Below are 27,469 nucleotides of genomic sequence, written 5' to 3'. Positions count from 1 at the left end.
GGCCAATGCTATACAGAAAAACCCTGTCTTAAAAAAACCAAAAAAATAAATAAATATACAAATAAATAAATTCTGATAACAGGAATGCAAGTTTGGGGTTGGCCTAAATTTACATCCAGAACAAGGCTCATCCATAAAACCTCCCAATAATAAGATGCTTCTACAGAGGAAGAGCTCAGAAACATGAGGATGAGGGAAGGAGTGTAGCATAGAAGGACACACGGACGGACGGACACACACACACACTCATTCACATGTGCATAATTCCACGTATAGACTGCATATCCTCAGTATAAGGGTTCTGTATCTGAAATGATGAAAATTCTACAAAGTCTGTATTTGATTTGTACGGAAATTTAATTGAGAAATCCCAGACCATGAAACTTTGTTTCATGCCTAAAATTTCTAAAAATGCTGTTTATAATTACCTTCAGGCTATGTGGCTAGGTGTACATGAAACATAAATGAGTTGGGTGTTTATACTTGGCCCCAAAGATACTGCATTATAAATACAGAAGTATCCCAAACCCCCACACCTGAAAAGCCCTGGCCCCGGACAATAAAGACAAGGAATGCTTCACCTGAATTTGAAGGTCTCAGAGTCAGGCAAGCTGTTTAGAGATGTATATGGAGGGAACACACTTGTAAGCCGAAGTCCCTGGGCCAAATCCCAGGGACCGTTTATGCCATGAGCTACAAAGTAGCTTTGCATTTTTTAAACAACTGGAGGAAAATCAAAAGAATAATGTTTTGTTTCATGAATCACATAAAATTTAGATTTGTTTTCATCCATTAACAAAAACAAATTTAGATTTGTGGCCTTGGTCAAGTGTTGGGTACTCTGTGGCAGTTTATGAGCTTCAATGGCTAACAAAGCACAGGTGGCTAAGGTCATGGATCTTGCAATGTCTAAGGTATGTGCTCTTTGACACTTGAGAAAACCCTGCCGACCCCTGAGAAAAGCCATACACAGGGCAAGGAAGTGCTTATCCCAGAAGTCAGGGGTTTTGGAGTGAAAGGGAAGGGCCTCACTGGGGAGGTAGGCAGGGAGGGAGTCAGGCTTGCAGGGCTCATGGGTGGAAGCTACAAGGTGCTTGCCTCGTGGTTATTCTTAAGGCTGTTGACAATGATCTCATGACATTTTCTATTATGTTCACTATAACTCAAAGATGTGTTTAAGTTTCTAATGTTCTGTATTAAGAAAAGTAAAAATAACCCAATCATATATGAAGAAGGTTTTAGGAGATGAGGGAAGCTTCCAATGTTAAAAGACATGTGACAAGCTGGGAGAAATATCCCTAATACAGATCACACCCAGTTAACCTTCCTAACAAAGAGCTTCTAGAAATTGAAAATAACCCTAATGATGGGGGGGGGACCGAAACAGCTAGATAATCAACTTCATTCATAATAAAGGGAACAGAAATCTTGGTATCCTGAGGGGCCATTTCTACTGTACACTGGCAAAACATTTCACTTAACCATGAGCCATAGAAGTTGGGCAGTGATGGCACATGCCTTTAATTCTAGCACTTGAGAGGCAGAGGCAGAGGCAGGCTGATCTGTGAGCTTGAGGCCAGCCTTGTCTACAGAGTAAATTCTAGGACAGCCAGAGCTACACAGAGAAACCCTGTCTCAAAAAAACAATGAGTCATAGACATGCTCCTTGCTAGCACTGTCCTTGTCACTCAAGGCAACAGCGCAAATGAAGTTCATACACACTGTGTTTAAATATTTACAAATGCAAACAAAGCTAAAACACAAATATGAGTGGATATGTCTAGGCTTCTTCCTTGGCAGGCATACCTACAAGATAATGAGGAAGGTCAGGTTTCAGTTTTGTTTGTTTGAGACAGGGTTTCTCTGTGTAGCGTTGACTATCCTGGAACTCTGTAAGACCAGGTTGGCCTCAAACTCAGAGATCCGCCTGCCTCTGCCTCCCAAGTGCTGGGATTAAAGGTGTGTGCCACCACCTCCAACCAGCCTTCCTCATTAATGCATGCATAGCTTCCAGGTCAGGGCCTACCCCCATCTCTTTGTAGACCACACTTGGGGAGGGGGGCACTCACACTTGTACGTGGATTCTCACCCCATGCCTTGACTCTGTCTAGATGGTAAGAGGCCTTTGCACACTGTGGAGGTAGGTGGTGGTGGTGGCATCTGGGCAGGGAATGTTATAGGGCATCTTCCTGGCCACAGTGTGGAGGAAGGTGCCTGGGACCTAGGTAGGAATGTTTCTACAGCCTCATCAATGTTCTACATCCAACAGCTGGAGCAGAATCCGATCTTGATTGTCAATTTGATTGGGTTGAGAGACACCTAGGGCATCAATAAAGTGTACTTCTGAATGTCTGTGATATGAGTTGACCATCAGGCTGGTCTAATCACTAGTATTCATGTGATGAGGTCAATTTTCTTTTTGTTTTCTTTCTTTCTTTCTTTGAGTATGTGTGTGTGCACATATTAGCCATAAGAGAAATATAATTAATACAACTTCTGAGATTCTACCTCACCCAGTCAGAAACCAAGAAAACAAACAGTAAATGCTGTGAGGATGGGGAAAGGGGAAATGCTTACTCTCTGTTGGTAGAAATGTAAACTGGTGCAGCTACTATGGAAATGAGTGCCAAGGTTCCTCAAAAAACTAAAAATAGAACCACACATGATGCAATCCATACCTAACCCCTGTGCATATACCCGAAAGACTCTATCTTTTTTACAGGAGTATCAGCACATGTTCATTGCTGCTATTTATAACAGCTAGGAAACAGAATCAGCCTAGATGTCCAACAACAGATGAATGGATAGTGAAAACGTGGTGCATAAACACCGTGGAATTTTATTCAGATGTTGAGAAAAATGAAGTTACGAAATTTGCAGGAAAAATGGATGGAACTGGAAAATATCACACCAATGAGATCACTCAGGCCCTGGAAATGCAACATGTTTTCTCTCGTGTGGATCCTAGCTTCAAACTTGGAAATTTGTGTGTATAATTTGGTGCATCTATATAAGCCAGGAAGCTAGAAGGGCCCTATGAGAGTTGAAAGCCAAGGAGCTTTAAGGGTTAGAGGATAGTAGAACACATGGTTTGAGGGAGCCAGGTGTGATGGCTTCATCCCAGCACTCAGGAGGTAGAGGCAGGCGAATCTCTGAGAGTTTGAGGCCAGCCTGGTCTACAGAGTGAGTTCCAGGACAGCCAGGGCTGCTACACAGAGAAACTCTGTCTCAAAAAAAAAAGGGGGGGGTAGGAGAAAGACAGGAAGGAAGGAAGGAAGGAAGGCAGGAAGGCAGGAAGGAAGGAAAGAAGACAGGAAGGAAGGGAGGAAGGAAGGGAGACAGGAAGGAAGGAAGGGAGACAGGAAGACAAGAAGGAGGAAGAGGAAATAAAGGAGGTAAAAGGGCAGAGGAGAAGAGAAGGTAAGGGGGGAGGTTAACCAAAACTAAGGATGTATGAAAACCCATTATGGAGACCACTACTTTATAAGCTAACTTAAATATATGTTTTTTGAAGAAAGAGCTTGAACACAAGTAACGCATGTCCATGCTGCATGGATGGATAATAATTTCCCTAGAAGGCATGGGTTATTAAACAAAAAAAAATGTAAACAAATATAAGTTCCTTCTACCTTAAGTTGATTTTGGTCATGGTATTTTATTATAGGAACAGAAAAGTAACTAAAAGATACTTCCCATTTGGGTTTCAGGACATAGAGAATAAAGCTGGAACTGAGCTCAGAACTTCCTCCCTGGTAGCATAGTTCCAAAAGGTGTTATGCAGGTTGCTGGGAGAGAAAACTGGCTATGGAGGTTGTCAGCCACTTTCTGATTGAATCTGAGGAGTGCTCCACATAAAAGAATTCAAGTCTGTTACTTTGAACCAGTCAAAAGTCCATGGCTGGGGAGGTAATAGGTTCTAAGGGGAGAAACTACTACTGTTGTTTTGCCAAACAGACATGTTATCAAACTGCTTTCTAATTTATTATTAGGTATTAGTGCTGCTCTTAATCTTAGAGAAGTTTCATTCTATAGTGGGCAGCAGTTAATGTGGAGACACATAAACATATGTGACTATTGAGTGCTCAGCCCTAAATGGGATGTTTCCACCAACCAAAACAAAGCGAAGAGAACACCTTGGAAAAGGAGGAAAGGATGTAAGAGTCAGAGGATGGGAGGAGGACTGTGTAATGCTGTCCTCTGGACTGGCATGGCTGTTGCACTCACAAACCGTAACTAAGGTTACCTGCACAAGAGTAAGCCAAAAAGACCAGCCAACATTCCAGCAGGAAGAACTGGACTCAGTGGGTTACAAATAAGAGGAAAGGACAAGAAAATGGGAGATGGGGAGGGGAGAGAAAGAGAGATTTGGATGTGGCTATGAGCAAGATACATTGCATACATGTATGAAATTGCCAAAAAATAAAGAAAAAATTATCATACAGGAAAAGGTTTATTTAAAACATTTGCCAATACAGATGTCAATTATAGAGATACAGTTGTAGTAGTAGAAAGAATTATCCACTACAACACTGTTTCTGGAAGCCAATCACATGAGTATCAATCAATAGGGAACTGATTAAACAAACTATGTCATGTCAACACAAAGGAAAGAGAATGAGGAAATCTTTACATTAATATAAAAGATGGCTTTCTAAACAATATGAAATTTTTAAAAAAATGCAAGTTATAAAATAACAGAACTGTCAGTTGTGTAAAAATAGAAGAATTCATTTGGAAACCAGGTGGGGAGCCTGGGGAGAGACAGTTCAGTTGGTGAATGCCTGCCACATAATTAATTATGAGGGCCCGTGTAAACTGGGCACGGAGGCTTGTACCTGTAACCCAACATGGGCTGGTGGTAGCACAGAGATAGGATTCCTAGAGCTCACTGGCCAGCTACCCTACAATAAATAAATAAATAAATAAATAAATAAATAAATAAATAAATAAATAAAGTGATGTGCCTAGAGAGATAGCTCAGTGGTTAGAAGTGCTTGGTCCTCTTCCAGAGGATGTGGGTTCAGTTCCCAGCACCCATATGACAGCCAGGTGATCTGATCTGACATCCTCTGGTGGCCTTCACAGATACTGCATGCAAGTAGCACACAGACATACACACAGACACAACACTTGCATGTATGTATTTTAACAATTTTTAAAATAAAAATATAGCTGGGCATGGTGGTCCATGCCTTTAATCCCAGCACTCAGAAGGCAGAAGCAGGTGGATCTCTGTGAATTTGAAGCCAGCCTGGTCTACAGAGTGAGTTACATGGAGAAATCCTGTCTCAACAAACAAAAAAAATACAGCTTATAAACCACATTACAGAGAAGTGGGATTCCTAGTGTCTATTTCAACTGTTTTTAAGGAAAGTCTCTTTTGACCATCCTAGCCCTCACTTAATCGTGCTTGTTAATCAGTATCTGTTACAGTTTGGTCCATGATAACTCATAGAGAGGCCTTAGCCCATAGTGTGGAGCTTCTGCTGCCACCACCACCCCCTTCATCACTGCCATCACCACCACCATCACCACCACTACCATCATTACCGCCATCATCGTCACCACCATCACTACCATCAACATTACCGCCCAGAAAAAGCAGAGCTTGCGCTTCTCCTAAACAAGGGATTCTTTTATGCTAAACTTGGAGGGTCCTGGGTCTGTTTCTATTGAAAGAGAGGGTTCTGCTCCCTGCTGCTCAGAGTCAGGAAGCTATGCAGCTATGATATGGAAGATGCTTTATCTAAGTAACTAGCCAACTCACCCAGGGATAGGGCTGAAGGATATGGCCTCTGCACTCCACTCTGTCCCCACCCCCAGAGACCAGATACACTGATCAAAAAGTCTAATAAGAAAAGCTAATGGGGGGCAGAGAGGGAGGAAGGGAGAAAGAGGAAGATAGAGAGGGAGAGAGAGTGCATGCAAACAAAATGAGCCACTCACCCCTTGCCCCAGAAAGGCCAGTACAGGAACCACTTTCTCCTGGGCGATGCACTGCAGGATCCGGGGGGCTCCATAGAGTCCCCCCATACAGGAAGCCAAGGATGAGATGTACAAGCCCAACAGGAAGAGGAAGCCAACCAGAGACACCTGTGTGAGACAGATGCTCCGTTACCACAGGCTGACCCTGGATGTCCTGTAGCAGCCTCTGTGCTAACCCTTATCCTCACCCCACCCCAGGGTGCCACCTACTCAATAGTACTGGACTGTTGAAAGCAGGGTCTGGTGGGAGGGAGTTCTTTAGGTGAGGGGGTGTGTCCTTGAAGGGGATGGTGGGGTCTCAGGCTCTTCCCTTTTTGATTTTGAGAAGACAGTTTTGCCATGCTACACGCTTGCAGCCATTACCACTGTAGCCATTGGCATCCCTACAAGAGGCTCAAGTGCCGCACCCATGCAGCTAGAGTACCAAGCTGGCGGAGGGTGTCGGGATTGAAACACTTAACAGACCACCACGAGAAGTGAAGAGGAAGCTGCTGCCATTTATTAAAGAGAGTAATGGGCTTATATACCCAAGCCAGGGGATGGGCTAAGCACAGGAGGAAGTCATGCACCACCCACACCTGGGGTCAAGGTACAGGCACTGCACACCGGAAAGTGATGAGAATAACCTTGTTTGATCAACCTTGAGAGCACGGGAGTTCTACAGCTGGGCGGGGAGGAGGAGAGCTGTAACAGACAAGTACTCAAATTTCCTAACATTCAAGACAATGGGTCATGGAATGAGACCCCCAAACCAAAGCTAAGTAAGACTTTTATTACTTTATTTACTTAGGGTGGAGGTGTGTGGGTGCATTCCACAACATGCATGTAGAAAACGGAGAACAACTTGTGAACATTGGTTCTCTCCTTCCACTATGTGGGTCCTGGGGATCAAACTGAAACCACCTGGCTTGACTGCAAGTGTCTTTTTACCTGCTGAGCCATCTCATTGACCCTAACTTTTCTCTTTATAAATTAATTATCTCAGGCATTGTATGATAGGGACTGGAAAGTGAGTAATACAATTATTCAATGACCAACACGGGCTTTTTTTTTTAACTACAAATAGTTACTACTTATTTGGGGGTGCGCTGTACCCCTGTACACCTTGCAGATCAGATGATCCAGAACATCAGCCCTCACTGTACACTTTGAGGCAGGGTCTCTCTTTCTTGCCCTGCACTGCATATTCTAGGTTAGATGATTTGCAAGCTCCCGGGGGATTCTCTTTCCTCCACCTCCCGTCTTGCTGTAGAAATTCTGGGATTATGGTCTGTGACAATCCATCTGGCTTTTTACATGGATTCTGGGGATTCCAAATCAAGCCATCAGGACTGCAGAGTCAGAGCAAGCATCTGAACGTTCCCAGGGCCTAACCCTGGCATTTGCTAATTTTGTTGATTTGTTTTGTCTGCTGAGACAGAGTCTTGCTGTAAGTCCAGGTTGTCCTTAATTCACAGAACTCCTTACCTCCAACTCCCTGGTTCTGGGATTACAGGCATGCTATGCTGGTCAGACCAAGCCTTGACCCTTTGCACTCCCCTGGTGCACCTTCCCGCTGCCCAGCTATTTCTCAGCCTCAGAGCTATATTCCCCTGCTATTTCTGGTTAGTTCATATCCTATATGGACTATATACTAGTTCTCAAATTGGGCAGGCATTAGATTCATCTCAGTGTCTCTAGAACCACTGGTTTCTGGGCCCTGGTCTTAGCATTTCAGATTCAGGGAGTATTGACAGGGGCCTAAGAATGTGGATTTCCTGAAGGTTCCAAGGTAACATTGATGTCAATGGCTAGAAACCGCACTTTGAGAATTGGTGACTACGATTCCAGTCAGGCTGTTGCATTTTCTGAGTGATGCCCAAGACCCTGACAGAGTGACAAACTTAACCCTGATCCTAAAGCAGCAGTGACGACTCCTCTGTTGGTTGATAAGCGGACCCTGCACAGTCCACGACTCCCCTAGCCCCACACCCTGCACAACACTCACTGTTGGGATCCTCTGTCCACACTAGCTAATGTGCTCATTGTCCAACACTGGGCATCAAGAAGCAGCACAAGGCGGCTGGAAAGATGGCTCAGTGGTTAAGAGTGCTTACTGCTCCTGCAGAGAACCTGAGTTCAGACCTGGGCACCCCACATCAGGCAGCTTATTACAGCCTATAACTCCCATACCAGGGCATCTAGTGCCCTCTGGCCTCCACAGGCCTATGCATGCACACACACACAAACTCATTTGGGTACATACATTAAAAAAACAAAAGGTGCAGTACAAACCCATCTCCTCTGTGAGACATCTTACTTCTCTACCAGGGGTTTCCCCAGTGTCATGAGGCTGAGGATAGGAGAGGCCTATCACAGTCTCCTCTACCAACCTGTTGATTTCAATCAGACCCCATGCTTCCAGTATTCTCAGTGCCCAGCAGAGGTAAATAAATGGTGAATTAATTAATAAGTTAATTAATTGATGTAATCCGCAACCCATACATCTCACAGATGTAAAGAGAGAGAGCAAGAGAGAACAAAGCTGTTCCCCTTGGTGCCAACTGGCAAGGGACCAGTGCAGTTGTCCACGCACTAGGTGAGCCTTGAACTCACCTCATGAATCCTCACCTGGACCTTGGGAAGCCCCTCTTTTTTGATGACTGGCCGCCCCGTCTCCATACTGCCTTACTCCAGACATGGTGACTTGAAATGTGCCCTTCAAGAGCTCATTTGCATAAATCTGACAGATGGTTAGATGTAATTTTCACCTTGTCACGTACAGCCTTCTTGATGAAGGTTCACCATCTCCCATTGTCCTAGTTAGCTTCATGTGTCAACTTGACATAATCCAGGGTTATCTAAGGAAGTCTCAAGTAGGGGCTGCCTAGATTAGTTTGGCCATATCTGAGACATTTTTGTAATTGCTAGTTGATGTAAGAGGACCAAGCCTGCCGTGGGCATCCCTAGGCAGCTGAGTCTGAGCTGCCTAAGAGAGCGAGCTAGGAGGAGGAAGCCTATAAGCTCTGTTCCTTTGCTGGTTTCTGTTTCAAGCCTCTGACTTGGCTTTGCTTTGATAATTGGAATGAACCCTGTAGGCAAATTTTCTCCCCAACTTGCTTTTGGTCAGGGTTTTATCATAGCAGTAAAGAACTATGTCTTATTTCCTTGCTTGAACAATGGGCTAAGTCCACATGGTCAAGTCATACTGAACCCAAGGCCCTGGATAACCTATTTCCTGTATCTCAACTTATCACTAAAATAATCTGACTGATAAGTCCTGTACCAATCAGGCTGCTTGATTTGAAGGCACACAAACAACAGGGCTGGTGAGATGCCTCCACAGGTAAAGGCACCTGCTGCAAGCCCAGCAATCCGAATTTGATCTCTGGGGCCCACACGTTGTCCTCTGCCCTCTGTGCATGTGACCCCTCCAGAAGTAAATTGAAAAGAAATGAGTGTATCTGGAGGTTCAGACTCCTCACTTGGAACAGTTCAGCCAGAGCATAACCAGTGCCCTCCACCCTGCACATGACCCTGACCATCTCTCTATCATTGCATCATGCACTGCTCTTGAAGAATTCATCCACCCCACCTCAGTCATGTGACCTGTTAGGGCTGCAAAGGGGTGTCAGGAAAGGGTCTGGTCCTTCAAACTTTTGAATATTAAACGGGGACCTCATAACCTGCAAAATGTGAGGAAGGGGTCAGAGGCTGGACAGAGGCAGCGGGGTCCCTGCACAGCCATGCTGTCCTTCATTCCACATGGACTGCTTTCCCCACAGGCGCCAGATCAACCCAGGTGGATCTCATCTGCATCTCGTTTCAATGCCAGGCGTTCCTCAGGCTTGTCCTCCCCTTCTCTTACTGCTTTAATTATTAGAAATCACTGTTATCGATGTTTCCCATCATGTCTTGTGCTCTACCAGCATTTTGTGATTCTCTCCCCTGTGGAAGCGTTAATCAGGCTCGTGGTTTCCCTCACCCATGCGCCCTGCACTCCTTAGGAACACAGCAGAATCACTCTCGGCCTTCACCCACAGCAGAGGCTGGAATCAGTGAAACCTGGGCACTTTACATGATCCGAGTCCTGGCTATTTCCCACAATTCCTAGGAAAACTGCCTCTGTGAGATCCCCCATGCATCCTGAGAGGAACCATCTGTAATCTTTCTTTGCATCTTCTCTACCAAATGCATCCTATGTTGATGACTTAAAAAAAAGAAAGAGGAAAAAAAAAAAAAAAAAAAACAACAAGACTGAGATGAAACTTTATCAAAAAGCATTTTGAAGTTCTAACTTGGTGATTCTCTTCTCAGCCCTTATCTAAGAATCACCCTGGAGGTTCTGACTCAATGGGTGCTTGGCGGGACATGTGTACCCATTGTAAAAAGTCTCCCAGGTAATCCTAGCATATAGTCAGTGTGAATAGCTGGGCACAGGATAGTGCACCCTTTACACTCACTCCTAGAAAACATGTTTCAGAAAGACAGGAATGGATCGTCCTTCAGAAATCTGACTGCTTCTTAGCCAAGAGCTAGGAAATCATCCGTTCGTGTGGATGGAGGATGGGTTCTAGAACACCAAGGGTATCTAAATCTATTGCTCAGGTACCTGGTATAAAATGGCATTATATCTAGCTATAATTTACCTACATCCTCCTATATACTCACTCATCTCTAGATGACTACACATAGTATCTAATGCACACATGTGAGCATATGCATGCACACATGTGTAACTTTTTATTTTCATTTAAAGCATGTCCATCCACTGGAATGAGACTCCCTAGTCTGCATCTCTCCAGTGCTGGCTGAACCCCAGGAACCTTGTCAGCGTCTGGCTCTGTGATCTCTGTGACTGGTGATGACTAGTGACTTCATCTTGGGCTGCCTTCCACAGATACACCCTGGGACTCCTCCAGAACCCTTGGGCTGGGGTCAGAGTGGAGATCACCCACAAGTTCAGGCGAATTAAGAGGTCAATGCCTCCACCTCACAGCTTCCTCTCAACTCATATTTCCAGAAATATGTTTCCCAAAAATTCCTTTACGCTGATCCCAGCCAAATCTGGCCTTCGATTGATAGCCAGTTCCCACAAGGAGGCAAAGTCCACTTAGTCTCTGAGAGGCGGTACTGCCTGTGATGTGAGCAGAGGCCCCCAGCCACTCACCAGCCATGCAATGGGGAAACAGTCATGGGCTTTCAGAGTCCCTCCTGGGTACATGAAGCTAATGGATTAGGATTGACTCTGGGGGGGATTTCCATCTGTAACAAAGACCCTTTGTCATCCTCTTCCTACTTTACTTGCTCTTATCTTGTGAACTGGCATGTCTTAGGATTCTTGGTCCTCTCAGCCTGTTATAAATACCCACTTCCTAGAGTGTGTCCAGTTTACATAATCTATTCCATAAATATTGTTCTCTAGGCGGGTCCTCTATCACAGAGAATAGTGGGATTGACCGCTTTCTTACTGAATTAAACATGGAGGGCGCAAAGGGGGGCAAAGCGTCCCTAAGATAAATGTCTCCACCTATGAAGATGTCCCTGTGAGGAGTGTGAAGAGGTTAAAATTTAATAACCTCCTGCCATGTGTCACACGGTGATTTCAAAGGCTATTTCACAACTGCCACATACAGTAAAATATTTGAAGAAAGCATAAGTCAGGGGAAGTTCCTCTGGTGTGGAAAAACTGGGTTGGGGAGACAAAGAATCAGAAATAGATCAGAGAAGCTGCAGGGAACCTCAGCAGACACAGATCAGCTGACCAGGCACCCATGGTAAAGGACTGAGGACAACCAACAGCCATCCAAGAACAGCACTGGGAGGGGCATGCAAGCCACCAGCACCAGAGCATTCCAGAGCCAGCAGCTCTGTGTCTAAGGTGACATTGGGGAACTCCAATAGATGCAGCCCAGCCTAGAACCAAGACCTAGCTGAGATGTGAGCCTGGGCTGAATGGCAGTAAAACTACATGAGGACAATGGGCCATCAAAGTGAAGACACCTCTACAAGCCAAACTTCTCTAGGCTCTGGGGTAAGGTCACACGGTCCAACCAACTGTCTGAATGTAGTGCTTGCCACTGCAATAGGGTCAGACCTTTGTCTGCAGCTGTGTGGATGGGGGGAGCTAGGGCAGAGGGGAGAAGTCTGGGAAAAGATCTTGGACGATTTGGGGGGCTACTCTTGGAGTTTTCCCTGCTGGTCCATCCCTGTCCACTCGTGCACCGTATCCTCCAAGAACCAAGGTCATTTGCTTTTCTTCATGGGCCTTACAGTTGCCTGTTCCAGGAAATGGTCTCTTGGGTACCCTCCAAAGCCCATGGTTCACCTTTCACATGTATATACGTGCATCCCCACATACCATAGCCAAGCTTGCCAAGCCAAGCCAATTGGCCTCACCCACTTGTCTCACCGTCCAAGACATGTGGCATTCCTAAGAACATTCCCTCTGTTGACAGGTTTACTGAGTGAGGACCTTCCACCCACAGGCTATGGAGGCTGTAGTCTGTATGTCTGGAGATGTTTTTAACCTGTCCTGTGATGTTCTTCCTTAGTTACAAGGTCTCTTCCATGTCCATGCTGAGATTTCCCTCCAAAGAGCCACACCCCAGCGGGAAATCTGCCTCCTCTCTCCAGACAGTCTCTAACAGGTGAGGGGAGTACCAGGCAGGTAGCTGCTGGAGAGGAAGCTGCTCTCCAGGCCAGCAGAGCCTGCCCCGCCCCCACCGCCCCCTCCCCACCACACAGCTGCTGACAAAGGGCAAGCAGGGATCCCCAGGGAAGTGCTCCTTCTTGGCTCCAATGGCTTTCTGAGGCTTTCAGTTTCTCACTTGTAACCACACTCTCACCCCCACCGAGAAGAGGTCCATGAAGGTCAGACTCCAGGTGAACCCGTGTGTGTGTGTGTGTGTGTGTGTGTGTGTGTGTGTGTGTGTGTGTGTGTGTGTGTGTGTGTGTGTCTGTGTGTGTGTCTGTGTGTGTGTGTCTGTGACTGTGTGTGTGTCTGTGTGTGTGTCTCTGTGTGTGTGTGTGTCTGTATGTGTGTGTGTGTGTGACTGTGTGTGTGTCTGTGTGAGTCTGTGTGTGTGTGTCTGTGTGTGTGTCTCTGTCTGTGTGTGTCTGTGTGTGTCTGTGTGTCTGTGTGTCTGTGTGTCTGTGACTGTGTGTGTGTCTGTGTGTGTCTATGTGTGTGTGTGTGACTGTGTGTGTGTCTGTGTGAGTCTGTGTGTGTGTGTCTGTGTGTGTGTCTCTGTCTGTGTGTGTCTGTGTGTGTGTCTGTGTGTGTGTCTGTGTGTGTGTCTGTGTGTCTGTGTGTCTGTGTGTCTGTGACTGTGTGTGTGTCTGTGTGTGTCTATGTGTGTGTGTGTGACTGTGTGTGTGTCTGTGTGAGTCTGTGTGTGTGTCTGTGTCTGTGTGTGTCTGTGTGTGTGTCTGTGTGTGTGTGTGTGTGTGTGTGTGTGTGTGTGTGTGTCTGTGACTGTGTGTCTGTGACTGTGTGTGAGTAAATGAGAGAGAATATAACTGGGGACAAACATTCCAACATTCCTCCCCTGAGATTTGGGGCTCTGGGCCAGCTCTCTCATGACCTGAGTGATCTCTTCTCCCTTCCCATCCTGCCTTTGTGCTGAGGTCATGACCTCTAAAAACAAGTACACCTGTACTGGAGTCTGTGCACTGCTGTGGGATATTGTATGCTGTTCAGTATTTGTTTTAATAATCTAAATATGTGTGCATTCTTTTATGTTGTGTTTGTTTAACTCTATGAAGTTGTGTTACTTTATCTGCCTAAAATGCCTGATTGGTCTAACAAAGAGCTGAATGGCCATTAGCTGGGCAGCAGAGAGAAATAGGTGGGGGACTGTCAGGCAGAGAGAATAAATAATAGGAGAAATCAAGTCTAGAGGAGAGAGAAAAAGGGAAAGCAGAAGATACCCAGCCAGACTTGGAATAAGAAGGAAAGATATACAAAAATAGAGAAAAGTAAAAGTCCAGAAGCAAAAGGTAGATGGGATAATTTAAATTAAAAAAAAAAAAAATCTAACTAAACAAGCCAAGCTAAGGCTAGGCATTCATAAGAAAGAATAAGCCTTCTTATATTTATTTGGGGGCTGGATGGTAGGCCCCCAAAGAGCAAAGAAAGAATAAACCTCTCTCTCTCCCTCTCCCTCTCTCTCTCTCTCCCTCCCTCTCTCTCTCTCTCTCTCTCTCTCTCTCTCTAAAAAGAGACCCTCATGAGTGTGGAGACCAAACCCAAGTACACTTTTAAAAAGCCAGCTCCATCTCCTGTGTCAGTCAGGTTTCTGCCATCACTGGTGCTCTGTGCAGATATATTGGCTCCACACCAAGAAACCCTCCCTAACTGACAGAGACCTCCCTAACTAACAGAGACCCTCCCTAACTGACACCCTTCCTAAGTGACTGAGACCCTCCCTAACTGACTGACTGAGACCCTTCCTAAGTGACTGAGACCCTCCCTAAGTGACTGAGACCTTCCCTAAGTGACTGAGACCCTCCCTAATTGACTGAGACCCTCCCTAACTGACTGACTGAGACCCTCCCTAATTGACTGAGACCTTCCTTAACTGACTGAGACCTTCCTTAACTGACTGAGACCCTAACTGACTGAGACCCTCCCTAACTGACTGACTGACTGACTGAGACCCTCCCTAAGTGACTGAGACCTTCCCTAAGTGACTGAGACCCTCCCTAACTGACTGAGACCCTCCCTAACTGACTGAGACCTTCCCTAAGTGACTGAGACCCTCCCTAATTGACTGAGACCCTCCCTAACTAACTGACTGAGACCCTCCCTAATTGACTGAGACCCTTCCTAACTGACTGAGACTTTCCCTAACTGACTGAGACCCTCCCTAACTGACTGAGACCCTCCCTAACTGACTGAGACCCTCCCTAACTGACTGAGACCCTCCCTAACTGAGACCTTCCCTAACTGACTGAGACCCTCCCTAACTGACTGAGACCCTCCCTAACTGACTGAGACCCTCCCTAACTGACTGAGACCCTCCTTAACTGACTGAGACCTTCCCTAAGTGACTGAGACCCTCCCTAACTGACTGAGACCCTCCCTAACTGACTGAGACCCTCCCTAACTGAGACCTTCCCTAACTGACTGAGACCCTCCCTAAGTGACTGAGACCCTTCCTAACTGACTGAGACCCTCCCTAAGTGACTGAGACCCTCCCTAACTGACTGACTGACTGACTGAGACCCTCCCTAAGTGACTGAGACCCTCCCTAATTGGCCACCATTCTCTGGAAATGGTGGGAATTTCAGAGTCTGCTTTTCCTCTGTGAATTTGAGGCACAATGGGAGTTTTAGGGAATTTTTCAGACAATCTGATTCTTGTGAGTTTAATCGATGCCAAATAAGTGTCCTTGGTGTCACATGATGCCCAACTTGTAAAGGAAGTGATGAAACTCAAGGAATTCACTAATCCAGACCAACCCAAAGTTTCTGTGATTCTTAGGAGAGCCTGCCGCCATGTACCCTCCCCTCCTCCACCTCCCTGCTCTTATGAGCAGCATTTCCTGGTGGCAGCTGAAGCTACCAACAAAAATGTAAAGACTGAGGAGACAGGAATTCAAAGTACCGGATTCTTCTGTCAGCTCTGATATCTCCTGAACCCCACCTCCCCCCATGTGTCTCTGTCTCCCCCTCTGCCGACACCCCCCTACCATCCGTCTGCATGTTTGATCAAGTACATGTGAGTAAATGGAGGGCAGAGGTCAACCTTGGGTGCTGACCTTGAAGGGACCAGACCCTCACCCAGCCCCTTGCTTTGGCAGCCATGACAGGATGCAGAAAAGACCCAGCAAGATGTGGGCCTCTGACTCAGCAACATGGGCTGAGCTCCTGACCTTCCTTAATTACTGGGAATAAACTGTCAGATACCCTCCATGTGGCAAGGAACCAATCAGAAGTTGGCAGGCTCTGGATGTGCTTTATGGTAACGGTGGCATGCAGAGCATAGCAACTGCCCTGGGAGGGCCTCCAGTCATAGCAACCTTCCTGTAGCTGCAGCTGACCAATCAACACAGGACAGGCCTCCCAAGCCCAGACATGCACCAATCCTGAGACTGTTACTATACAACTAGCAGACTCCCCCAGACACTCCCCTTGCTCTACCAATGCTCCCCTGCCCCACTGCTGTTCAAGGTCCTCTCCTGCCCCTGCCTTCTTCACCTGCTGTCCCGCTGTGTAGGATGGGGGTAGGAGGGGGGCAAATCTTTGCTTTTGCATCAGATCTTGGGTCTCTTGGTGATTTGGGGATGGTTCAGAGTTTGGGCACAGCAGACATTAGCTGCCCACTTGTTTTTCATGTTTTGTTTTTTACTTACATTGTGTGTGTGTGTGTGTGTGTGTGTGTGTGTGTGTGTGTGTTTGCTTGCGTATACATGTGCATCATGAATCATGCCACAGTAAATGTGTGGTAAGAGAACAAATTTCCAGTTTTCTCCTTTCATCGTGTGACTTAGGAGATGCAACTTAGGTCATCAAGCTTGGCAGAAAGGACCTTAGCCTGCTGAGCCATCTTTCTAGCCCTTCTCCTTGTTTTCTGAGACTGGGTCTCTCACTGAGACCTGGTGTCATTAAGTAGGCTAGGCTGGCTTGTCAGAGAGCCCCAGAGATCTTCCTGTGTCCCCTCCCCAGTGCTAGAATTGCAAGTATTTTACATGGGTCCTAGGGGAACAACTTGGGGCCTCATGCTTGCACAGCAAACATTTTACCAACAGAGCTGCCTACCTGCCACCCTGTGTCTTGATCTCTTTACATGAAAGATGAACCTATTATCTGTTCATGCCAGTCTCTGGATGCTGGAACCTGAGGACCATGCTAAGGATCCACGGACAGATGCTGCACATTTCCCACATGCCTGTCCCCTAAGCCCTCATTGGTCCTGGGCTGAGCAAGATACAGATTCCCAGGGCTACAAGGGGAGGCATTTGTGTGTTCAAGGAACAAGTAAGCCCTACAGATTGAGCCCTTTGTGGGGCACAGGGCACACCCACCTTTTCAGCTATCAGGAAGTCAGAGTGGAGGGCCTCTCGGGTACAGATGGCACCAAGCAGGAAGGCAAAGACGATGTACAGAAACCACCTGCAAAACCCAAGAGAGTGAGCTGCCACCCAGCCCAGCCCCACCCCACCGAGCCTCAGGTTTCCTTGGGAACCTGTGTCATGAAAGGCCAGCCATGACGCCAAGGAGCTAGCCTGGGAAGCTGCATTTTGTACTTTCTCCTCTGGGACCAAGGTAGCAGTGTTTTCATAAAGAAGGGTACTGAGGGGGCGAAGTGGGAAGCCCAGCTGCCAGGTCTTGGCCAGGGTTGACCTGCCGTCCCACAGCCCATCCAACTTCCTCCAAGCAGAAGAGCTGTGTATGCAGTCATCTCCTGGGCCTCTGGTCTCTAGACCACAGATAACAGGTACTGAGAATTTTGTCACCTTGGCACAAGCTAGTGTCAACTGAGAAAATGTCTGTAAGGTTGACCTGTGGCCTGTAGGCAAGTGTGGGAGGCTTTTTTTTTTTTTTTTTTTGGATTAATGATTGATGGGGGAGGGTCCAGCCACTGTGAGTGCTGCCATCCCTGGGCAGGTTGAGCAAACCATGTGGAGCAAGCCACTGAGCATCATTCCTCCATCCATCATCTCTGTTTCTGTTCCTGCCTCCAAACTGACTTCCCTCCATAAACTGTAAGCGGAAATAAACCCTTTCCTCTCCAAGGTCATGGCATTGTATCACAGCAACAGAAAGCAAATTAATACATAGAGGAGAGAATTAAAAGGCAGAGCCATAGCCTGCCTCTACCACCAAGCTGCAGCCCGTGTAAGAGAATAAGTCACATGATCCCAAGGTCTGCCCATTCCCATCTGGGCAATAATGACAGGATATACCAGCCTCTGACTTGCAGCTGGCTGTGTCTAAAGCAGGGCTGGCTGCTCATATGGAACCTTCTTCCTCTTTCTCCCAACACTAGGCTCTCCCTGTTTCTTCATTTCTTACCAATGGTGTTGCCTCATTTTGCACACATGGCCATGGAGGGCTGGGGTACCTGACTGGCAGCAATGGAGGCACTGCAGTGTGTGTTTGCAGGTGGGTATTTCAACAACTTAAAGTATTGTGTTATGCAGGCTTCTCACACAATGAAGGCAGAGATGCATCCTTCTGCCCACACAAGGGAGACAGCAGAAGATTCTAGAGGGTCAGAAACAGACCCTAGGTCATGTCACAGTCTGCTGGTGAGAGCAGCACAATGGGAACTAAAACTCCAAAACTAGCAACCCTAGGGCAGCAGAAGGGGAAGGAAGACCCATCTCTGAGCTTCTGCTACTCACCCTCCAACGCAGCATCTCCCTCCACCCATAAGGTGCACACATGTAGACACACCCACACATACGCTCACATTCACACACTCACACTTGCATGTACACACACACACACACACACACACACACACACACACACATTATATACACCCAGAAAGCTGACGAACAGGATGCAGACAGTAGTCTGTGATTGCAACATACTTCATTTCCATGTTCCCACCACAACCCTGGGAACTTAGTGGTTAAAAAAAAAAAAAATCCCCTAGTTAAAAATGAGGGTGGAGAGGAGGCAGGGTGGTTGAGGGGGTGGGGTAAGGGAAGGATTTGGTTTGCATTCATGACCTTTCTCCTCCTGAAGCATTCTCAGGCAGAGGGTGTGAAAGGACAGGGTCTGAACCCGGCAGACGTGAATTTTCCAGCCCACCGAGTGTAAAAAGGAGGATTGGAATACAAAATAGGTTGGTCACAGCCAGGGCACTCTTGGAACAATGGGGGAGTCCCCTCTTCTGCCTGGGGTTTTCTCTCCCATTCTCCAGCTCACACTGATTGCTAAGAAGGGAACTTACGAGATGCCAACAGCTGCTAGGGAGCCTAGAGGTATGCTGGTAGCAGGCTCCCTCAGGTCTCCTCCCATGTTGAAGCCAGCCATGACGCCTGAAAGACACCCAGACAAGGGATGGAGTGAGGCGGGTACTCTGAAGCAAATAGCTCTTCCCAGGGTGGTCCCTTCCTGTCCTCTGGGTCCTTTCCTGGAAGCTGCCATCTGCAACAGTGCAAGCAGGCCACTGCCTCATCTCCCCTGGCAACTGGGGAGGCATCTGCGGGGCAGTGAAAGGGACCTTTGTGGATTGTGCTGTGCTCAGGAGGAAATCCCTCCCAGCTCTGAAAGCATCTTACAACTCTGGAAAGTATCAAGGATGAGGGAGGTGTGCTCACAGCCACAACGGTCCTGATGCCCCATGCTGAGCTCTGCCTGCTTAGCTAGGACAACCCAAAGTAGCTCCTAGAACAAAAAGCCTGTAGATTTATTCTGCTGCCAGCTATTTTATTGAGGGTTCAAGTACACTCGGGGTCAGGTATCACCCAGTAGCCAGGACAAAGTGCCATGCTCAGAGCTCCTGACCTACCAAAGGGCTCCAAATGACAAAAATCTGCCGAGACCACTGTGTCAGTCTCTTATTACCTTCAGTCCCCAAGAACACCAATGAAGCATTTGATAGGTAGAGGCAAGTGGATGTCTGTAAGTTCAAGACCAGCCTCCTCTGTATGGAAAGTTCTAGGACAGCCAGAGCTACATAGTAAAACCCTGTCTCAAAAATTAATCCCCTCCCTGCACACAAGAAAAAAATAATGAAAATTAATTCATCTATCATGGTAGGGGACCAATAGCATGGATGGGAGGAGGGAGGTACTTCCTCTCTCTAGACATACTCAACAGGACAATGTGTTTTGAAGTGAGATGAGGGCCCAGCCCATGAGTGCTCTATCAACTCAGAGTGAAGGGAAATATCACCATGAAACTCTTGACACAGCAGGTAGAGATGGCAGCGCCAGGAACGTGGCCCTGATGGAGCTTTAGTGGACTCAGGGATGACATGGGTCTGATACCACCATCGTAGACTGACACTCAGCCTGCCTGGCTGGGTAAGCGCTTTGTGCAGATTTTCTTTCTGTTTAACCTTTACCACAACCATTCCAGAAAAGGAGAATTATTCCCTTGTTTTATAGGAAAGCTCTAGAAAAGTTGACTGAAATAGCCTAAAGGCTTACATTTGGTAACTGGCAAAGCCAGGCTTCAGCCTGGCTATCTGGCTCTGACAGTCCCATTCCTAATGGTCTCTGCTGTGATGCCTCAGGGAGCCTGGGAGGAGCAGAGTCAAGAGAGAGTTTGGGGCCAGGAAGCTATGGGGCGGGGCTAGTTTAAAAGAACCCTGGATATTGCACCAAGAATTGGCTCTACACACATTTTTGTCCTGGTTATTCTACCCACAAGAATTTACCCAATAGCCAAGGGCACTGTGCTGGGCCGTCAACTGAGAGTCACTGGGAGGAGGGACCCTCAGTTGAAGAACTGTCTGGATCAGATTGGCCTGTGGACATGTCTGTGAGGAATTATCCTGATTGAAGATTGATGTGGGAGGGCCTAGCCCACTGTGGGAAGCATGTTCCCTATGCAGATGGGTCCTGGGCTAAGTAACAAAGCCAGGAAGCAACATTCCTCCATGGTTTCTGATTCAGTTTCTCCCTCCAGGTTCTTTCCTCATGTTCCCTCAGTAATGGACTGTTACTAGCAAGTATAACCCAAATGTACTGGTCAGGTTTCTGTTAACTTGACACAAGCTAGAGTCATCTGAGAGGAGAAACCTCAAGTAAGAAAATGCCTCCATAAGATCAGGCTATAGGCAAGCTGATTGATGGGAGAAGGCCTAGCCCATTGTGGGTGGGGCCGCCTCTGGTGTCCTGGGTTCTATAAGAAAGCAGGCTGAACAAGCCATGGGGAGCAAGCCAGTAAGCAGCACCCCTCCATGGCCTCTGCATCAGCTCCTGCCTCCAGGTTCCTTCCATGTTTGAGTTCCAGTCCTTCTTTCGATGATAAATAGTGATACAGAAGTGTAAGCCAAATAAACACTTCCCTCTCCAACTTGCGCTTTGGTCGTGCTATTTTGTCAGAACAATAGAAATCCTAACTAGGACATCAAATAAACCCTTTTGTCTTCTGAATTTCTTTTGGTCAGACTGTTCTATCACAGCAACAGAAAAGCAAATCAGAACACCTATGAATGAAGGTGTAACCAACAGGTTCATAAATGTGGTGATATTTTGTTTGTGATCTAATAAAGCTCCCGTGAGAGCAGACCGGATGGCCCCTTACAGTCTGAGGTGGAGTTAAGAGCTAGTGGCTGGCCACGTTGCTCTTCTGATCTTCAGGCCAGCTTTATTTGTTAGATTACAAACAACATCTCACTACATACAAATACTTATTTAAGCAGTGAAAATTACAGGCTATATCATGCCTAAAGCTAGAGAGTTAGTTAGCTAAGAAAATGATGATGATATGCCTTCAATAAATACTAGGCCTCAGATTCAGTGTGGGATATGCTGTGACACAGAAGGGCAGGTAAAGCTATTGTCTAAAGAGGTTTAGCAGAAACAGAACATATGGCATATTCCCACTGTTACCAGAGAGAGAGAGAGAGAGAAAGAGGCTCAGTTCATGAAGTGCTTGCCACACAAAGAATAGGACCTGAGTTCGAGGCCCTCACCCACATAAATAGAAAATGGTAGCATATGCCTGAGATCCAGCCCTGGGGAGGTCAAGACAGCACCCCTGGGGCTTGTGGCCAGACAGTTTAGCTGAATCGGCAAGCTCCAGGTTCAGTGAGGAGACCTCATCTTAGAAAACAGGATGGAGAATGACAGAGGAAGACACACACGCATACACACACATACACACACACACACACACACACACACACGCACACACACACAAGGAACTAGAACAAGTTTACAAATATTCATCATATTTCTACATGATGGAAGAACATTTGTTTTTTCAATTTGTTTATATTTTCCCAGTGTTTTACAGTGATCATTTTTTAGCTTTGTTTATGACAGGCTGACCTTGGACTCTATGTACCTCCCAAGGGCCAGGATGACAGGTTAGTGTATTCAGAGCTGATGCTCCAATCCCCTCCCTGCTCCCCTCCCCCTATACAAGGCAAACACTGTCAATTGAGCTACATCTAAGCTCAAGGCAATTTTCCACTATGGGGGAAATAAGGTTGGAAATGACCTGGCAGGTCATTCCTATTATCTTTCTATTCATTCTTCTTCTCCTTAAAGGAACTAGTAAAGGTGCTGGTGGGATTAACTGGTGCCTCTGCAGAGAGAATGCATCTATTCTAAGACAAAACTGTTTGGGACACAGAGACAATTAAAAACAACAACATGACAGAAATGGAAAGGGCAGCTTTGGAAGGTTCCTGGGGATTCTCAGTACATGGCCTGAGGGCTGCCAGGCTGCCTATGTGGATGCTGCACCTCAATGAAGCCCTGCCTGTGAATCAGCCAGGCACACAGACTGTGCTTACCCTCCCATCCAGCAGGAAAACAGTACTGAACAACCTATAGCACAAGAACCCACACAACAACCAGAGCTCACCAGCTGAGGGTTGAGAACCACAACCAATAAACAAAAACCTGAATAAGTATGGAGCAACCCCAATAGAAGAAACACATAAATCATTGCTGAGAGAACTTTGAAGAAAAACACTAATTAGTAGCTTCGGATACATCCAAGAGGAATATCCTTCCAGCAAAATAAAATGCAGAGGAAAAAATTCCAAAAAGAAAGGATAATTATAAGTTAAATTGTGATCATTAGAGTTAAATATGCCATAGATCTGGGCTGGTGAGATGGTCTGTGGGTTAAGGCATTTGCCACTACATTTGACAACCTGAGTTTGATCCCTGAGGCCCTCATGGGGGTACATACAATTAACTAATAAACTAATTTTATAACTTATTTATATTAAGTTGTAAATGCCATAGATCTGGAAAATAAAATTAAGTGTATATGCCCAAGCATGTAGGATAGAAATAGAAAGGGGTAGGAAAGTTCAGGAAGTCAGAGAGAAACTTGAGATTGTAGTAGGCAGAGAACACAGAGAAAATAGAAACAGAGAAGATAAAAGAAAACTCTAGGTTAAGAGATAGAAGTTTCTCCAAATGAAGAAGACCCATGTCTTCATTCCCACTACTTCCCAGCACCTAAACACATCACTGTGCTATTTCCAGAGAAATCCAATGCTGCCAAGGATAAAAACAAGCAAGCAAACAAACAAACAAACAAACAAAAAACCCTGAACATTAACATGAGAACTAAAAGCTGACCAGCATCAGGCTTCTCATCAACACTGAATTCTAAAAACACTAATTTTGAAATTTGTAGGGAAGATTGTTTTTAGACTAGAGTTTTGGATAGGTGATCAATTAAGGGGAAGTAAAGTTAAGCCAACAACAAGACCTCAGAAACTTCCTATAAAATTTCTGAGAAAGTTGCTAAAGTATGTACTCCAACAAAATGAAAATGTCAGTTGCAAAGGGGAAAAAGTAGCGGTAATAACTCAGGAGTGACGTGAAGCTCCAAGATAAAAGGAGAGAGGAGCCGAGGCTGAAGTTTACAAGGACAGGGGCCCTGGGTAGGAAATGTATGAAGCAATAGTGGCAATGCATGGTCACACACAATTACTTTTAAGATTTTTGAAAATCTAGGAAAAGCAGCAAAAATTTCAAGGTCTAAATAGGACAGGGATAACCCCAGAGGACATCATGGGTCCTCTCCTACAGGGTTCTCTCTTGAGTGTTTGAGAAGCAATGGGGCTCACTGCTTACCATCTGGGTGAAGGACAGTAGACCTCAAGTAAAGATCTAGGTTACATGGAACCTAAACTTGTAGAAGTAGATGTATATAAGGTTATGAATATGAAACTAGGGTGGGGCCTTAGTAGGAATTCGTGGCTTCATTGACTTCCTGGAAGGGGCCGCAGCATTTCTCCAAAGCTTGGAAACTGAAGTGAAAGGTTCATGTTAGCTGAGCACGGTGGTGCCCTTCTGTAAGGGCAAAGGCAGGAAGATCAGCTACACAGCAAATTCTTGGATAACCTGGGCTATGTTGTATGTGTGTGTGTGTGGGGGGGGTTGTGTTCATGGCATTTGGAAATGGAACTTTTGAGAGGTAACTAGGATAAGAAGTCATAAGAATGGGACCACATGGTGACACTGGTGGTTTTATAAGAAGAAAACACTAAGTGTGGGCCGATGGTAAAGCACTGTCTTATTTAACATGTTCGAGACCCTGGGCTCCACTCTTGGCATCCTATACCACTAAGAACAGCAAAGCCCAACTGCCTAGCCCAGCCCAGTGGCACCTGCCTATAATTCCGGTGGGAGGTGTAGAGAAAATCTGAGCTAGCATGCTTTGCTATGTCTCACCATGTGACATCCTCCAGCAGGTTCTTACAAGTCACTAGGCTTTTACCAGATGCCTCCAGAATCATGAGTTGGATAAACTTCTATTCTTTATAAATTACCCAGTCTCAGGTATTTTGTGATAGCAATAGAAAATAGACTAAGGTGACACCCCTGTTTCTCATAGACCCAGGGAGGGTTTAAGTGAAAGACTTGTGTCAAGAGCTCAGCACAGTGTGTTGCAAAATCGGCTATGACAATAACAATTACACTTATAATAGTTTGATAAAAATTATAACATCTATAAAATTATCAACCACCTTTCCTGCCCAAATTCCATCAGAATAAAGTGGCATCTGCCCCATCCCTTCTAACCCTAACCCTAACCCTAACCAGCCCTCTCTAGTCCTTAAGCCTGGAGTCCCCCCTCTACCCCAGCAGGTGCTTGTCCTCATTCATGACAGACAACATTGGAGGGGCTAGGGGAATAGCTTGGGGGATGGATGACTAGTAGGGTCAGCACTAATAGCCAGGGGTAGGGGGAGTGACTGGGCCATAAGCAAGGGGCAACCAGGATGTAGGTCCTGCAGGCAGACAGCTTCCCAGGGTACGTGTGTATAAACAGGAAGTCGGGCTCAAGAGTCAAGGGCATCACAGAAATAGACCTTGACAAAGAAGATGGCTATGGACATTCTGGTAAAAGCTGTTGGTTTCCCACCAAGTTCTTTATGCTGGGTGTGGTCAACCACAGCCCTGAGTGCTGACTGTGGCCAAAGAGCCTCTATCCTTTCCAGTAAGAGTTCAGGATTTGAGGACAAGGCTTCAGTGACTTCATCCTACTGGTATTATCCTCAGCTGTCTCTTCCATGAACTGTGGTCCTGGGTTCCTGGAGTGGCTGCCTCTGTAAGGGCGTGTTTGGGAAAACCCTGTAGGGAGGGATGTTTGGGGTTGGAGAGTTTGGTGGTGCCGCTTGGAGAAGGAAACTGCCCCTATTCCCACCCCTGCAACCCCTTCCACAGGGCGAGGTGCAGCCAGCTTGGTGGGAACAGAGGTCAGGCCTCATAAATGCAGTGGGGCCACCACACCTAATGCTCTGCTGCTCCTCTGAAGTCACCCCCCCACCACCTCGGATAAAGTATCTAGGTTACACACGGCTCTGGGGGTGGGGACACAGCAAAAATGTTTGTTCTTCAAAACTCCCTCTCCACAGCCAGGAAGAGGATGGTGTGGGAGGGAGCCCCAGCCACCACTCACTCACAGCTAATCCCCGCAAATCTGTCACCATGGAAACTGCCAATCATCCATGCTTTTCATAGCTCAACCAAACATCTGCCAGGGCAAAACAAGTGGTGCGAATGAATGTTCACCCTGCCTCCATGTTTACTTTGGGGCCCTAGTAAACAGAGCCGGGGGCGCAGTCTGGCCCCCTCTCTGCTTCCTAATTAGCTATATGGTCTTCATGGGGTCCTTCTCAAGTCTTTATGCACCCCTCCTTACCCAGCCAGGAAAACAAACCCAGATCAGAGGTTCTCAGCCCAGTTGAGCTGCCGAGGCTCAGAAAACCCAGGCCCCAAGGTGGCACAGAGAAGCCCGTGTGGTGGCCATTCTATTCAGTGTGACAGTTTTACATGTGGACTGTTACAAAATAATACATAGAAGCACAAAAGATAGATCTGTGTTTGTAAACGTGTCTGTGCTGGGGAGTGGATCCTTGTTTGTGTGTGAGGTGTGGCCGTGTGTTCCATGGTACACGTGGCAGGCAACCTCACCCTGGCACCTTGTGTGAGCTAGAGTCCCTGCATGAAACAGGTTAGCAGGCTTGTGCCTTCTAGCAGGCTCGCTGGGACTGGAGATGCTTGCACTCCTGCGACAGGCTTTGATGTGAGTTTCAGTGATCAGAACCCAGGTTGGCAGGCTTGCTTGGCAAGCACTCTACCCAATGAGCCACCTCCTCCACCTTAGAAAACACATCTCGACCAGTGTTCTCAGCCTTCTCAAAGAAATACAAGGACAGTCTGGGAGAAGAGCAGCATGGGCAGCCACAGGGAGGTGCGCCTCCTGCCCAGGCACAGCTGCTACCCTGGCCTCTCTGGTTCAGGGTCTTCACCTGGCGGGAACTCCCTGTTAGGCCCAGGAAAGTCATGGGACCTCTTGGCTGTGTGCTCATTAGGGTCTCAGAGGGGCAGGGCAGGAGGGACGGGTGAGCAATTTTAAATGTTAAACTTTTTTTTCTTCTTCTTTTTCTCCTCTTTCCCCTTATCCTTTTCTGTCCATTCAAGAGGAAGCTCAGCTAGATTTGATTGATGGCTTTGGGGAGATGTGCAGAATTTTCCCGATTTGTTTCTCCACAGCCTCGGTCCTTATGTTTCACAGATTCAAAGCAGTGGAAGGAATCTGGCAGATGGCTAGTGACAGCATGGGGAACCAGAACAGGAACTACATCATTCATAGGGACCAATTAAATAAAACTACAGGAGTCCCTTGTTCTAAATCAATGAAACATTTTAGCTAAAGCAAAGCATTATACCAAGAGGAGGCCCTTCTCTAAGTGGGAGTCGGTGTGAATGTGCTGGTCACACCTAGGGCAGATGAACCTGAGCAGATGAACTCCCCATCCCATTCACATAGAAGACTGGCCCGAGGGTTAGGAATAGGGAAAGGTAGGCCCACAGTATCTGAGACAATAAGGACCCAGGACCCACTCCCTGGCAGTATTGGCAGGACCACAGAGTACCGAGGGTCTGGCAAATGCTTAGGCCCTAAATGCAGAGCTCTCAAATTCAGCAGGTCTCCCCAAGCAGCTTAAAGACAGCAGAAATCCAAAGGCCCTGCAGAGAGGTCCTGGGACCTCTGTACACAGATGCACAACAGCAAGACCACCTAAGGTGCCTTGGCACTGGTTAAGAGCCCCAAAAGCTGGACCTGATGGAACCATGGCAGTACCGGGTAGTGGCATCCTCAATGACTGACACTGGCTTTGAGTCATCGGGATAGGGGTGAATCGTAAGTCGTCCCGCTGGGAGGAAGCTTGAGTCAGAGACAGACTCTCTTTTCAATTTATAAAAATGAAAGAGGTACATTGTTCTGACCAATCTGAACCTGCAGGTCAGGATTCTACCTACTCAGCCCTAGTTTCAGGCTCATTCCCAAGGTTGGGGATGGTATGGGGGTGTGCAATGATCTAAGCGAG

The 27,469-nt window shown here is 46.7% G+C and overlaps 1 protein-coding gene across 1 annotated transcript in view; it reads right to left on the bottom strand.

Annotated features, from left to right (window-relative positions):
- Positions 1 to 27,469, bottom strand: part of Slc12a8 (solute carrier family 12 member 8) — a 92,451-nt gene that overhangs the window by 57,953 nt on the left and 7,029 nt on the right. Inside the window, exons 3-5 of the mRNA XM_051191618.1 lie at positions 18,875 to 18,962; positions 16,995 to 17,082; positions 5,947 to 6,093 (exon numbers count right to left, since the gene is read on the bottom strand). Coding sequence (XP_051047575.1) covers positions 5,947 to 6,093; positions 16,995 to 17,082; positions 18,875 to 18,962 — 323 coding nt within the window. The remainder of the gene's footprint in view (positions 1 to 5,946; positions 6,094 to 16,994; positions 17,083 to 18,874; positions 18,963 to 27,469) is intronic.

The sequence above is a fragment of the Phodopus roborovskii genome, unplaced genomic scaffold (assembly GCF_943737965.1).
Source record: "Phodopus roborovskii unplaced genomic scaffold, PHOROB, whole genome shotgun sequence".
NCBI lineage: Eukaryota > Metazoa > Chordata > Mammalia > Rodentia > Cricetidae > Phodopus > Phodopus roborovskii.
The sequence above is the reverse complement of the archived record's forward strand: the minus strand, read 5'-3'. Positions and strand labels throughout refer to the sequence as shown.